Here is a 14,817-nt window from a genome sequence, read left to right on the forward strand (position 1 = left end):
CATGGACAGGGATACATTGTTTATGTCTTATTAGTGTGCCACATTGAAGCCGTTTTAAAATGTTGTTTTCCATTTTATAGCTCACACAGGATTTTCCTGTCCTGCTTGGGGATGCTGCATCAAAGTTGTTTGAAATTGGCACCCCATTTATGCTGAGAAGATTGTGCACCTGGCAAGACTTGAGGGGAACCTGAAATTGACCCTTCCTGGATGGATTAACACCAGGTAATATATTCTTTGCCAAGCTTGCAAATGTCAACGTAAGGTTTCCACAGTGAGGCAGGTGTAGCTCACATGGCTACGTTCGTCCAACCAGAATAAAAAGCTCGCAACAGGACCGCTAGCCTAACTGGGGACCGCATTGGGGGTATTCTGCGAAGTGGCTCAAGCATTCCAGGCCTTGTGCTGAAGATGCAGCTCAACAAAACATAATTTCCCCAAACAGAATTAAACAATAAAAAAACAATATGCGTTCATTAGAGTAACACGTTTGCATCACAAAACCATTGCCTTAAAAAAAACGTCTTTGTGTTCTTTGTGTTCGGATCACAGCGCGCAGCGACACAAACGGAGGGAAAACACAATGTGTTACTCTAATGAACACATTGTTTGTTATTGTTTAATTCTGTTTAGGAAATTGATGTTTTGTTGAGCTGCATCTTCAGCACAAAGCCTGGAATGCTTGAGCCACTTCGCAGAATGTGTGCCAATTCCAACAGACTGGTCCGAACTGGTCAATTCTTTTTTCGTAGCTGAATGCTTGCTTACAAGGGAAGTACGTGACTTTAAGGACAGTTGGACACTAAGTGTTAACTGTTGCCGATTGTTTTCCATTCAATGTTTATAATACTTTATTATAGTATACCTTTCTAAGATTCCACTACTGTTTAAATGCATGTATTGCCTATTATAAGTTTTGCATGACCAAATCTTGCATGTATTTTGTTCTCGGTTTATAATTGAGCAGTCTAATGCATATGGGCAAATACTGCATTTTGCTTTTAATATATTGTACTGTCATGTGTTCGAATTAATCTGGTATATTAATTTGACCCAGCATGTGTGCAGCAAATAGCTAATAAATGTACTTGAAAAACCCAGAGTTGCCGTTATTGTGACCAAGCATTTGGGTGGAATATTTAACCAAAATATGTAGTTAAAACAACCCAGCATCGTAATTATTTTGACCAAGCATTTGGGTAGAATATTTGAACTCATCTGCTGGATTAAAATGGACTAACCCAACATGCTGGGTCAAAGCAACTAACGCTGGGCTGGTGCTGTAGTAAGCCAGCGGCTGGGTTACAGTTGGCTTATTTTCAACCCATCATTTCTACTGTGTACTTATAGCATTACAACCTAATTTTCCAAAAATTACAACTTTGTTTTACGACTTAAAAAAAGCAACATTTGTTGTTATATTTCAACTGTATGCTAGTAAAATGGCATTTTTCCTCATAATATTACCACATTAGTCTCATAAAATGACAACTTTTATAATAATTTAATAAAAAATAATTTTCTCTTTAACTTTATTCTAGTAAAATGACTACAGATTTTTACATTTTTGCTGTTTTGGTAAATGATACAGTATTTTTCAAATATGCTGCGGTCCATGGTGTCCAGTGTAACTCCACTATGCGGTGTTCTTCCCGCACAGGAAGTGTCTGACACGAAAGGTATGATGGTTCACTCCTGTATTGTACACCAGAGAAAACACACACAGGAATCACAGTTCAAAACGTTTAATGAACATTCACTTAGATTTCATGATGCTTCATTGTATTTACACGTTACCAGTACAAGACCAATGTACATTTTATTACCATGATGATGATGATGATGAATCGCTGTGCAAGTGGGAGGTGCATATAATCCAAAAAGAAAAATGTTCCCTAGAACTTCTTGTGAACTGTGCAGAGTGGAGATAGGAGTACAAAGCTTTGGGCAGCAGTCATGCACTTTCACAACAACACTCTATGGAAATATATTCACCCCAATGCCAACAAGCTACTCCTTTCACACCCCCGAGGAAATGAATAAAACTCCCCCAAAATATCTGATGCACAATGTCATGCGTAAAAACGGTTTGTAAGAAGAAAGAAAAATGCTTTCTTCATAATAATGATCACAGTACATTTTTGCTTTCCAAAATATGCAGTGACCATTTCAATGAGCTTTAAGAATAATAAAACTTGCGTGAGTTGACACTTTTGCCATTTAGAGCTCAAATGGGCTTTGATTCTGAAACTCAAAATGTTAAAAGTACTGTAGTGGCAAATATACCTACCTATACTACTTAATTTAAAAAAAAAAGCCAAAAAGGAAAAACAATGTGAGCACACGATTGAATCAGAAAAAACTAAATATGAAAGCATGACTTCAAATTTGTCCAAAATGATTCACATTCCCTGGCCTCGTTTAGACTTTGTGTGACTTTAAATTGGCTCAATTGCTTTCTTCACCTTCACTTCACCTCTTCAAACCTTGAAAAGACATTCGCAAAAGAAATCCCACTGCACTGTGCATGCATGGCCAAGGTGTACACCAGGGGTGTCCAAAGTTACAAAATATCATTTCACAGCAAAAATGGAAAAATCTGCAGTTATAAAGTCAAAATATTAAGAGGAAAAATGTAATCTGGCAAGAAAAAGTCAATTTTATGAGAATAATGTTGTAATTTTATGAAAAACAACAATTTTAGGAGCAAAAAGTTGATATAATAATAATAATTATTAAAAAAAAATGTTTTTTTTTAATCGAGCGCGGACACACTGTCAGATTTTACCATCGCTTACTTCCAGGCATTGCAACATTCCTATCGTGAGCATAAGCAGCATCAAAAATGGATGGAATGGAAGGAGCGAGCTAGCTTGCTATTAGCTACCCACGGGTGTTTACACGCTTGAGAGGCGGTTTGATGAGGTCATCATTTGCGCACCGGAAAATATGAGAGCCCATAGGCTTTCATACAGCAGTATGTTTATTATTGGCTTTCATTATAGGGAAACATACAGATACCGATATTGACCGATATTACACTTTTATGCCAATTATCGGGCCGATAAAATTGGTGGGCTGATATTATCGGACATCCCCAGTCATAATATTATGAACAACAACCAAACAAAAAGTTGTCATTTTTGGAAAATTAAAGTCATAATTTTATCAAGGGAAAATTTACAAAGATTATTTAAGAAGAAACTTTAAAAATTAAAAAAACAAACAGCAAAAATGGGGGGAAAAAAAGCGTGAAGTTGATATTAATAATAAGCTTTTTCACCTATATGACAAAGTTGAGATGCAGTCTTTTCTTGAAATACACATACCTTCTTAGCGTGCTGTATCGACATTTTTCACTATGTGGCCCAAGCTGGGAAAGGTGTGGACACCCCTGGTGTATTTTGATGATGCTAGTGTGACAGTAAAGCCTTTTGATGGTTATTGTAGATGTGAAAATGTACATATGTTTACTACGGGATAAGAGTAAAAGTTCTGATGGTAGAGGAATGATACTTGTCGCATTGGAGGGGCTGCGTGTTGGCTTTCAAACACTGCTAAGTTTGTTACGTTTGTGTTTTGCTTTATGAAATGATGAAATGTTTTCCACATTTCCCACATGTAAGTGCTTGTGGTTTGAATTGTCTTTTCTTTTTAGAAAATTGTTGTTTTCCTGGTCATGTGTATGTATAGCACGTGTGTGCAGTCGTCCTTGAACATCGCTCCCTCACTCTATCGTGGTTTGCCAAAAGTGAATAAATAAATGATTGCTGTTTGGTGGTTGACTATGGCCTATTATTGGTCAAAAACCACTGAAAGACAAGTCATACGTAGTATTCATGACTTTACAACCAGTGGTTAGAGCGGCACTTCCCGTGCAAGCTCCCCGCACCAAGACACAGCAGTACGGGCACAATGAGGGAGAACTACTGCTGCAGCTATGGAGCCAAATATCCAACGTGAAACTAACTTCACCACTTTACACTGCGGACACGTCTGCATGGTGGTGTTGCATTTTCTTCTTCATGTGGGTGGCGCGAGTCAAGTGGCAACCAGCTTTCAGCCGCATTACCGCACGTACCATGTTGGAGTGTGGCCCAGGCTTACGAACATTATATGAATCATTTGACGTGCAGCTGGAAAGTCATCACTGGCATCAACAAGTCAATCTTCCATATTTGGTAGCCTGCCGAGGGCATAAGTAGGGATGTCCCGATCTGATCTATAGGATTGGGATCGACTGCCGATCCTCTGTATTTTGAAGATCGGATAATGCAGTATCTGCTTCCGCCATGAAATCGGGCCGATCCGGTTGCCATAGTATGTTGTGTTTGTAACGCTTGCAAACATAAGTAGAAGTCAGTGTTCATGCAGTGTCCATCTATTCAAAGTACACGCTGCAAAGAAATGTACTGTGCAACACAGCTGACATCATGATGTTCCTCTTCGCACCGCATCATACAGTAGCTGAGACCCAATCAGCAAAACTTCTGCTGCTTGCTGTCATGTAGTACTCATGTAGTTTCTTTAAGACTCAACCATCAGACCCACACAACTGAGGGAATTCTTTAAAAAGGAATGATCCTTCTGTGCGTCCTTGCTTATGCTGTAAACAACCTCTGGCAAAAATGATGGAATGGCCAGTCTTGGAGGGTGTTCATTCATTGTTTCATTTTAGGGAAAAAAAAGCATATCACAGACATGACCCAAAACTAAAGTCATTTCAAATGATGACTTTCTGGCTTTAAGAAACACCAAAACACCAGAAGAAAATTAATTTAGTAGGCAGTATCCATTCATTTTCTATGCCGCTTATCCTCATTAGGTTCGCGGGTATGCTGGAGCCTATCCCAGCTGACTTTGGGCGAGAGGCGGGGTACACCCTGGACTGGTCGCCAGCCAATCACAGGCCACATAAGGACAACGCCGGTCGCCGGTAAACCTAACATGCATGTTTTTGGAATGTGGGAGGAAACCGGAGTACCCGGAGAAAAACCACACACTTGTCCAATGCAGATTCACGAGTCATCACTGAATATGACTTTCATCCAGTCTTCCACAGTCCAGCATCCACCTTGTTTGTTTCTCTTTAGGTGTTAATGATGGCTTTGATTGAGCTTTTCTGGCTGTAAGTCACATTTCCTTTAGGCGCTTTCTTACAGTTCCGTCACAGACGTTGACTCCTGTTTCCTCTCATTTGTTCCTCATTTCTTTTGCTGTGCATCTTCTGTTTTCAAGACATTTTGCTTTACGTTTTCTGTCTTGACGCTTTGATGTCTTCCTTGGTCTACCAGTATGTTTGCCTTTCACAACCTCCCCATGTTTGTGCTTGGTCCACATTTTAGACACAGCTGACTGAACAACCAAAATCTTGCAACATTCCGTGATAATCCTCTCCTTTGTTTCAAGCACCATCCCTCGTGTTGGAGCCATGATTCATGTCAGTCTACTTGGTGCAACAGCTCTCCAAGGTGTGATCACTCCTGTTTAACTGCAGACTAACCAGCAGATCTAATCTGATGCTGGTGTTAGTTTTGCCAATGAAAATTTAAAGGGTGATTCCATAACGTTTTCCTCAGAATGGAGTGATTCCATAATTGTTTCCCTCTGATTGGTCTAAAAAAGTAACTGTTACCGACTACCACTATTTTTTTTTCTTCATTTCTTTGCGTGTTTCTTAAAGCCAAAAAGTTGCCATTTGAAATGACTTTAGTTTGCTGTCATGTCTGTGAGTTGCCTTCTTTCTACAAAATTAAACAACTGAATGAATGAACATCCTCCGACACTGGTGATTCCATCATTTTTGCCATGGGGTGTATAAAAGATTTAGATCAGGGGTGTCCAAACCTTTTCCCGGCGAGGGCCACATAGTGAAAAATGAAAGGATGCAACTATGCCACTTTGATATTTCAAGCATATGCTAAAAAGTTATATCGATTTCAAGAAAAAAAGGCATCTCAGTTTCGTCATTTGGGCTGTTTTTAAAAATTCTCCAAATATTTCAACTTTCTTCTTCAATAATATCATAAATGTTCTATTTGTAATATGACTTTATTTCCATATTACTATAACTTTTCCGCCCACCCAATTTTCAAAAACTTTAACGAACATGAAATCTCTTACAGTATTAGGATTCTTGTAAAACCACTTTTTCTTGTTGGATTACTACAGTTTTCTCTTACATTTTGACTTTATCTTTGTAAAAATACTGCTTGTTCTATTTATTATCTTGCCATAGATCATCTCATTGTTGGTTTCAGAACTGACCGTGATGAAAGAATTTCCGCCAAGTAGGATTCATATTAATACATGGAATATTTTGGTAGAGCATAGAAAATCTGTTTCTGACCTTCTAAATATGCTTTCACATTATTTGAGCCCTGTAGACATGAAATAACACCCCTATAGTCACCTTTATACTCCTATTAGCTGATATAGTAGACATGAGTGATAAGACAAAACTCACACGCTGGCATTGGTGAAGTTCCTTGTTGTTGTAATATCTTGAACATAATGTGGGTCAATCGCATGGCATTAAAAAAAAAAAAGTTATTATCTATCCTCACTAAAAGGCTTTGAAACAGAGTGGGGGGAAAAAGGACAAAGAAGCCAAAAACTTACCACTTCCACATGGAATGAGAGAACTTTTTTTTTTCCCACTCTACATCCATGGCTGACTCCATGCAGTGCAAGTTAAGCTAATGCAATGTAAGCTGATGTCTCATCAATGGAACATTAGTGATGCCTCGTGACCAGAATACTAGACATGACTTGTCTTTCAAAAGTTTTTGACTAATAATAGGCCATGGTCAACAATGAAACAATGACCATTTATTAATGAACTGTTGAAAAACTGGGATAGAGTGAGAGAGCGATGTAGCCAGGAACGCCGGTATTGCTATACTTTTAAGAATGTGCTGTGGTCCAACGGATAACAGATGGACACCCCTGATTTAGAGGAAGCGGCCTACAATCAGACACAGTACATTTTCATTCAAGTTGACAAACCTTTGGATTTGTGTATGTGCAACATCATCGTCAAGGCTGTCATCTCCTTGCAATTGTTAATAAAGAGCAGCACAAAGCCCCCCACACCCGTTGCTGTAGTACACGTCTGGTGTGTGTATGATACTTGGTTAAAAGCAAATATACAAGAAGACAGCACACTACATGTTCTTCCATCTTTAAAGGCCCTTCCATATGCTGCCTTACATCCATGGTGACTGACTTGAACTTCAAACATGCTTTGAATAGTGAGCTGTTTAGACGTGGTGTGTATGATATGATGGACATGTGGGATGAAGTCACCTTTGGGGCTGCAGGAGCATACGATGAAGGCCGCATCAGATCTTTCTATCCTTTTGTCATGAAGCTCAACTTAAGTTGCTTTGTGCCATTGCTGCGACGAGGAACCCTTCCCTCGCCCAATATATCTGACCCCCTCACCCCCATGCAGAGCTCCCTAGTGAGCATGAGACCTTCCAGAATTTGGGGGCACCGTGGCTCCCCCGCTCCCCCTCTGTCCGTGATCCCTCCGACCGTGGCCCAGGATACAGTGTGCGCTGCCGCACCCTTCGTCGTCATCGTCATCTCCCTCGCTTTCGGATGACGATTCGCCAAACTGCCGAGGCTTCTCATAAATACAGCAGCCTGAAACGCAGCACACTGGATTACGATCAAATACTGTCGTGTCACAAGATCTCACGAGATTAAACGTGACAATATTTCTCAATTAGAAAAAAAATATTCTTGTGGGCACTAGGCCTGGGATGGTAATAAATTCATGAATTAATCACACAATAAACGAAAGTGAACTTGATCATTTTGCCTCAAAATATTGCCACGTGCATGCGTTGTGGAAGCTAATGCACATCATTTTTATGAAATGAACTCATCACCTGAATGCTATCATAAAGAACACGAATGCCACATTTTACTGGTCTATATATCAAGATCTGTACGTTTGCGTTCTCAGACCACTCATCAATGGTGCCCATAAAAATGTCTGTTTTGGCACTTATCAACCCAAATGCTTACGTTACTCACGGTGCAACCAAAAACAACAAGTAACACATGTAGAACACAATATAAGTGCACCACGGCGACTATGCAAGGAGTTTGAAATAAATGCTTACACACTAATATACATGCAAAATACTAGCATTTATACCCCGCAAAGCATGCCGGGCAACTTCCTGTTGGGGAAGTGTGCGCTTGGGCTTCCCAGCATGCCTTTGTGGCTTTTTGACACTTTAAAAAGTGAGATGCACATCTATCCAAATCATCTTCATAGTGTGCCTTTATCATTTCAATTACGATTGAGTGTTTGATTGTTTATATGCTTAATTAAGTTAAGGATTTTAAAATATTACATAAAAGGTGTTTTAGGTAGTGACAGTCAAGTTAGTTGTCTAAGTTATCCAAATCAGAAAGATGAACTCACATTTGGAAGACCTCCTCCCCAGGTGCTCATTGTCCACCGTGTCACTGGACCACTCCACCTTCTTCTCCGTCTTCCTCTTCCTCAGCTTGATTGTCAGGCTGCGGCCCTCCTGAAGAGCAGAAATACATCATGTAGACAGCAGTGTTGATACGCAACGAGGGGTTGGACCAGGCTCCTACTTTTTTTTTCAATCAAATTCTTCAGCACCTTTTTTCTTTTTTGGACGTTTTTGGGAAGCTCCTGGGGGGAGCCACCGGCTGCACACCTGTTGCCACACTCAGTTGCTGCCAGACTGTCTTCTGTTCTGTGCTACTCCATGGTCCTAGTCTTGCTCAGCTTTGCTATTTCTTTTTAGTATTTTTGGGTGTGGTAGTGACGGGTAGATGAGGCCTCGTGAACCGTTGCGGCACATTACCCAAACTGTATCGACGCTGTGTCGATACCACATTTACCGTTTCTGATGCTGTTCTCTGATAGTATAGTGGGACATATTCCGCCCTTGGAAGGCAGAAGGTGTGATCCTTACACTGGACACCACGTCTGGACCACAACATGCTGAGGCCGATTTTTGTCCCACCTCACCCCTAGTCGAGAGACTCAATTGACATATAGATTGAATGACCTACTGTATACAATAATATTGAAATGATTGTATTATTTTATATCATAAAACCAAAAGCAAATCAATACTATAAATTGAATTCAAGTATTAAATTAATTAAATATCAACTACTTCTGAGGAAGTAGGAAAATGTTTATATTCTGTATCTATGTGTATTGATGAGGTGCTTTTGTTTAGGACAATTCAGTAAAACAAGTGGGACATTTAACCTGCAGAATATAAAACCTATATTTTCAACTAAGAGTCATTGAAATGCAGATGAATTCTGTCAGCTCAAAAGATGAACTGTTTCAGAGGACGAGATGAAATAAGGAAATAAAACCAAATGGCTTATTTGCCGATATAAGATCAAAATAGTCCCACACGGTGAAAATATTTCTTTTATTAAGATTTGTTGTTATTGCTGAGACGTTGCACCCCGATGACTGAAGCGGACTTGCTTCCTTATAAACACATTTGGAATCTCACATACAGGCGAAACAGCAACCGTGTCGGTCACGTGACCCTTTCTGAAAGCGATACGTGCACCGACACGTGGTTTCACTCTTTGAGCTCAACACATGCGCCGACACATCAATGTTCCTGGACCCATCACTAGTGTGTGGCTTCGCCCCAGCTAGTGCTGTACGTTTTATTTATTTATTTTTTTTATTTACTCCCACTGCAACAGTCATCTTTTTACCTGTTTGTACTTCACCTGTTAGGTTTATGAACAAATGGAGCACCTTTTTTTTTTTTTTTTTTTTACAAACTTTGTGTTTATCTGCTTTGGCGTCCAAACACAGTCACTTTAGTCACACATCTGGCCCACCCAGGACTGGTGGGAAGTGAAGGGAACAACCTTTCAACCTTTCTGTGCAGGTTCGTACATTACAGCGATCTAATTTATCTTATTTATGAATTGTGTAAAACGAAGCAGGAACATCATCAAATTAAAAGCACTATATGAATACAGATCCACCATCCACCAGTACGAGCCTGTAGTTTGTTTTTGTTGTATTGTAACAAATTGATGCTAGCATGAATTAACTTGACGTTGTGAACAGAACAAATACGCACATTAGCACTCAATAAGGTCATCAAACCTTACCTTAATGCATTGCCAGTATCAGCATTTGGGACCAAATATGAGTTGAAAGAAAAACGGGAAAAAATACAGTACGGTATAGTAGTCTCTGAGCAGTGTGGGAGCAAGTTAGCACACTGCATTCAAGGACCGTCAAACAAAGTGGGACGAGTCGTCGCTCGGAAAACCTTTGGGATTTCTACCTGTATATTATTTAAAATTAAATAATGGCCCATATTTCCAAAATTGATATGCATTTACATACAATTCAATGTAGTTCTTTACTTTTTCTTTTTTAAGTAAATGCCCCCCCCCCGTGCCTGGGTGGCCCGGTGGTTGGCGACTCCTGGTGCACAGGACTTGACGGTGCCAATGCCAGATAGATAGATGAGGCCATCGTCTAGTTTGCATAATTGTCCATGACGCAAAACTGTGGCAAGAGTGGAGATTTTCAAAAACTCCGATTCAGTGTTCATGTGTGGACGGGTGAAACGGTGCTTTATGCTTTGTGTCATAAATGTGCAACATTATGTCATGTTTTAACCCTCATTTAACAACACAACATGAAATTCTTGATTACGGGTGTTGGTTTAATTTTGTGCAGAGGCACGTGCGCGCACCTTATTGCTCACACGAGCATTCATGATGTTCCCTGGGCTCCATGTCGGTGTGTGCTAAGTTGACAAGTAATGTGTGTGACATTATACACCTAATATAGCACTATATTGATGAACACATGCATTACAATGCATGACCAAGTCAGTTGTATGAGGTGTGTCAAGAAGCAGAGTTATGATGCCATCTACTGTATGGAGTTAGAACAACAAGCTACACAGACAGCCCCATGCAATTTTTCAAATGGTCTTAAGATTGTGATCAGGAGTGTGTATATATATTGTAGGAGGTAGATCTTTGGTAGTTGGTAATTTTAAAAGTAGCTCGCAGGCTCAAAAAGTTTGAGCACCCCTGATATAGACGCACACGTTAGCGTTGGGAGAGTTCCTTGTTATTACTTCTAGGCCAATGTACATTACTGACACCTAGTGACCACAATAGAATACTACATATCATCACAATGTTAATTTCAATGTGTTTTCTGAATGCCTTGTTTGTATGAGAGTTCATTTACTCATTTTTTGGCAAAAAATATGTACAATTTACGTATCTAATAATAGGCTGTATTTAACCATGAAAGCTGCAAAATTCGAAGCGTGATATGGCGAGGGATTACTGTATTTATTTGTGCAAAAACCTGACTGCCCACTGTCAATGCACAGCACCATTGTCTTCACATGTTGTTGAGGCTCAAGCGTGGATACAGTCGCCATAAAAAGGGACACATATGTGAGTTTCCCTTCCTACGACGGAGGTCGCCAACCCCACAATTGCAATCGACCAGTCGATCTTTGGGACTTTCCTGGTCAAAATATTTGGGAAAACAAAGACATTTAGACTGAACATGCCCGTATGCCTCGTCGCTCTCCAGGCACGCAGCTCAACAGTCCCACACCGCCTCGCCTACCCCCAAGCGTTGTGTGACGTTCACCCCCCAAAATCCTCAAGCTACGGCAACGGATCGTTAACGCTGACTAACATTATTGGAGCCCTCTAGACATGAAATAACACCCCTACAGTCACAATCCAGTCTGATGCTTGTGCGCCTCACCCAACATTACAGTAATATTACTGACACCTAGTTACCAGTGTGGAATACTACATTTCATCAACTTCTTCAAATGTGTCGTTTGAAATTTAAAAATAGGCCTTTGTCAACCAAGACACAGCATCATTTATTGACGTATTTGGAAAACTCGTGAAAATTTGACACTTAAATGCGCTGCTAAATTCGAAGAGCTAAGTGGTGAGGGACGACAGTATTATATTTCATTAATGTGACAGCTGCTGTTAAATCATTGCTCATTCATATTTAAGGTTCTTAACATTGCCTTCTTGTCCTGTGCATGATGCTTGTTAGTTCAGGTGCACAACATTTAACGTCTACGAGGTTAGGCTTAGGTGCAGAGAGGCCTTGTTTGAGTTAGCAACTGAAGGCTGTATAAGTCATTGCAAGGCGTACTCGACTAATAAACGTCATTTGTTTACGACTAACCCTTTGTGCTTTACCTGCTGAGGTGGTGGCGGCGTGCTGGTTTGAACTGTCTCCGTTATCGTCTCACTTGACGTCCCAGGAACCTCCGCCATCCCCGTGGCTGGTTCGCTAACGTTAGCTAACTTTTATGACGAGAACTGTTTGCCGTCCGACAGTCACTGCCCACCGCGTGCCCTGAAAACGTCAGTTACAATCGTCGGTAATTTAAAACGAAGATTTAAAAAAAGGGTGGATGAATTAGCACTCTGATGGGATGTTGACCACCAATATAGTCAAGAATGAAGAAGTAACAATATTTAGCCAGATTCGAAACGGAAGTGTGATAGTTTGGTGTCCTATTTAATATAAAATCACAACGTTCTCGGGCATGTAAAAAAAACGCCCAGTAAGCAGTCATAGTTTTATGTTGTAAATGATACGCTAGCGACTAACCCGTTCTTATTGCATTTTACGTGAGTGTACGACGCTGTAATAGTTTTATTTTGAAAAATACCCGGATGCTTTAATTCTGTTTTTGATGGTAACAGCATATTGCTGTGGGGAAGATATTAGTAGACGGACCGGTAGGACTTCCTGTTGTCCGTTCAGTAAAAATAGGAGGAAGAAATAACGTTCTCGTGCTGACATTTGAAGAGATTATTCCGGGATTTCAACAAATTTCTACAAATGTCCTAATTCATCGCGTGTCTGTGTTGATTTGATTTGTTTTGAAAACGTAGCGACATTAAATAATGACACGTTTTACAATTTAAAGGTCATCGAAGGCATTGCTGGACACTGTGAAAGCATGTAAGTATCATGTACATATGAGCAGCCAGCTCAGAAACACGCTTCTTCAATTTAAAATACATTCTACTGTGCTACCACTTTTTTATATATGAAATTGCAGCAGCAACATGCCCTTAAGGATGTGGAGGGCACGTTCTTTTCAGAGGCTGGCACGTAGAGAAGTAATTCGACTCTGCTCCAGTATCTCACACAAGCCTTCGACTTTACCCAACATCAAGACTAAATCACATCAGCGTCTTCATGCTGAAAAGCATAAGCGGAAAAAACAGAGGGAAAATGCCATACTGTCAACGCAACACAATGTAAGTACGCCATCTGTGTTCATATAGTGCCTATAAAATTTACAGTACAGTATTACACAAACGCATAGTTTCCCACAGAACTGCCATTTATTTGGTTGTCAGGGGGGCAATGACAGAGTCAGCTAATTTTAATATTTGGCCATGATGCATTTGAATGTAATTGTAATGGATGCTGCAAGAGAGAGGAATAATGTGTGAGACAAAAAGTGAGTAAAGAACATCCATCCATCCAGCCATCCATTTTCTATGTCGCTTCTCCTTAGGGGGTATGCCACAGGCGACAGGCGGGGTACACCCTGGACTGGTCGCCAACCAACCGCAGGGCACATATAGACAATCAATCATTCACACTCACATTCATGCCTATAGACAAATTAGAGTCGCCAATTAACCTAACATGCATGTTTTTGGAATGTGGGAGGAAACCTTAGTACCCGGAGAAAACCCACGCATGCAAACTCCACACAGAAATGCCCAATGGAGATTCAAACCCAGATCTTCCCGATCTCCTGACTGACTGTGTGGCTAACATGCTAACCACTAGTAAACATGAAAACATGAAGAACTACAAATGGGCTTTCTTCTTCTTTTTTGTCTTTTTTTTAATGTGACAAACATAGGGGTGCAAAGCAGCACCCACTGCTCACTGAGAAGAGCGATACATGCTGTTATGTCAGACCCTTCAAAAGACTCCTCACGAGTATTGTCGGTAGTGACTTTTGAAAAAGAGTATCGGAAAATATAGTGACAGTGTCGCTAAGTTGGCAACACTGATCTTTTTACTCTGCCAGGCCAGGGCCCTCATTATAAAGGTTGCTGGGCACAAAAAGGTTACGTCAGCAGGGGTGAAATGTGTGTATCTTTCACTGTAAACATTGTTTTTTATAGAAAAATTCTATTGGGGGAAATTGCGCACTCTTTCACCCATGCTTGAAGCTCACGCAAAGTGTTTGAAACACCTGATGGTAACACCACAAAGTAAAGCACATATTCACATAAAAAAAACACAGACATCACAATACAGTACCAAAATCTGTATGTGGTTAGTATAGGTTATTTTTTAGTAATAAAAATGCATTTTAAAGCAAATTTGAATTTACTTCCATTATGTTAGTAATTGGAAGGTTACATATACAGTACCAACATACAGTATTTCCCATTGTACAGAACCAGCAGGAAAAGTAAATTCCGCCAGTAGCAGCATGTATAAAATTAACACAAACGTCAGCATATTTTGAATAACCAACATTAAAAAATCTGCCATTATTCATGAATAAATAATAGACTTCTGAATTCAAACAAAAATCCTAGACATAGAATATCTGATAAAAAATATTTTTGCTGTATAGCAAAGTCAAAAACAGCTTTCATGCAAAATATAGATCACTGTACCAGCAGCCCTCATACAAGAATAATGCTTGCAGACTTCAGTATATTATTAACAACCAAAAAAACTAGGCTGCCCTTATTCACAAATAATACAAA

At 40.0% G+C, this 14,817-nt stretch overlaps 2 protein-coding genes across 3 annotated transcripts in view; one reads left to right on the forward strand and one right to left on the reverse strand.

Annotated features, from left to right (window-relative positions):
• Positions 1-1,729: 1,729 nt before the first annotated feature.
• On the reverse strand, positions 1,730-12,638 carry ppp1r11 (protein phosphatase 1, regulatory (inhibitor) subunit 11). The gene is made up of 3 exons (XM_054764210.1): positions 12,256-12,638; positions 8,444-8,552; positions 1,730-7,650 (listed from the first exon to the last, which is right to left on the reverse strand). Exons 1-3 carry the CDS (start codon positions 12,331-12,333, stop codon positions 7,463-7,465), a joined length of 375 nt encoding a protein of 124 aa, XP_054620185.1. The 5' UTR covers positions 12,334-12,638; the 3' UTR covers positions 1,730-7,462.
• vars2 (valyl-tRNA synthetase 2, mitochondrial) overlaps positions 12,616-14,817 on the forward strand; it is a 51,095-nt gene continuing 48,893 nt past the window's right edge. Inside the window, exons 1-2 of one of the 2 annotated variants that reach the window (XM_054764207.1) lie at positions 12,616-13,030; positions 13,131-13,332. In XM_054764207.1, the coding sequence (XP_054620182.1) occupies positions 13,138-13,332 (195 nt within the window). In that variant the 5' untranslated portion in view covers positions 12,616-13,030; positions 13,131-13,137. The remainder of the gene's footprint in view (positions 13,031-13,130; positions 13,333-14,817) is intronic. The other variant, XM_054764206.1, reaches the window with a different exon arrangement.

This window comes from Dunckerocampus dactyliophorus, chromosome 20 (assembly GCF_027744805.1).
Source record: "Dunckerocampus dactyliophorus isolate RoL2022-P2 chromosome 20, RoL_Ddac_1.1, whole genome shotgun sequence".
In the NCBI taxonomy this organism is placed as follows: Eukaryota; Metazoa; Chordata; class Actinopteri; order Syngnathiformes; family Syngnathidae; genus Dunckerocampus; species Dunckerocampus dactyliophorus.

Excerpts from the sequence above, each read along its gene's own strand:
- ppp1r11 (XM_054764210.1), bottom strand. The coding sequence starts at position 12,333 with ATGGCGGAGGTTCCTGGGACGTCAAGTGAGACGATAACGGAGACAGTT. Across the intron at positions 8,553-12,255 it reads CGCCGCCACCACCTCAGCAG|GAGGGCCGCAGCCTGACAAT; the intron begins GTAAAGCACAAA and ends TCTGCTCTTCAG. Across the intron at positions 7,651-8,443 it reads GGGGAGGAGGTCTTCCAAAT|GCTGCTGTATTTATGAGAAG; the intron begins GTGAGTTCATCT and ends GCTGCGTTTCAG.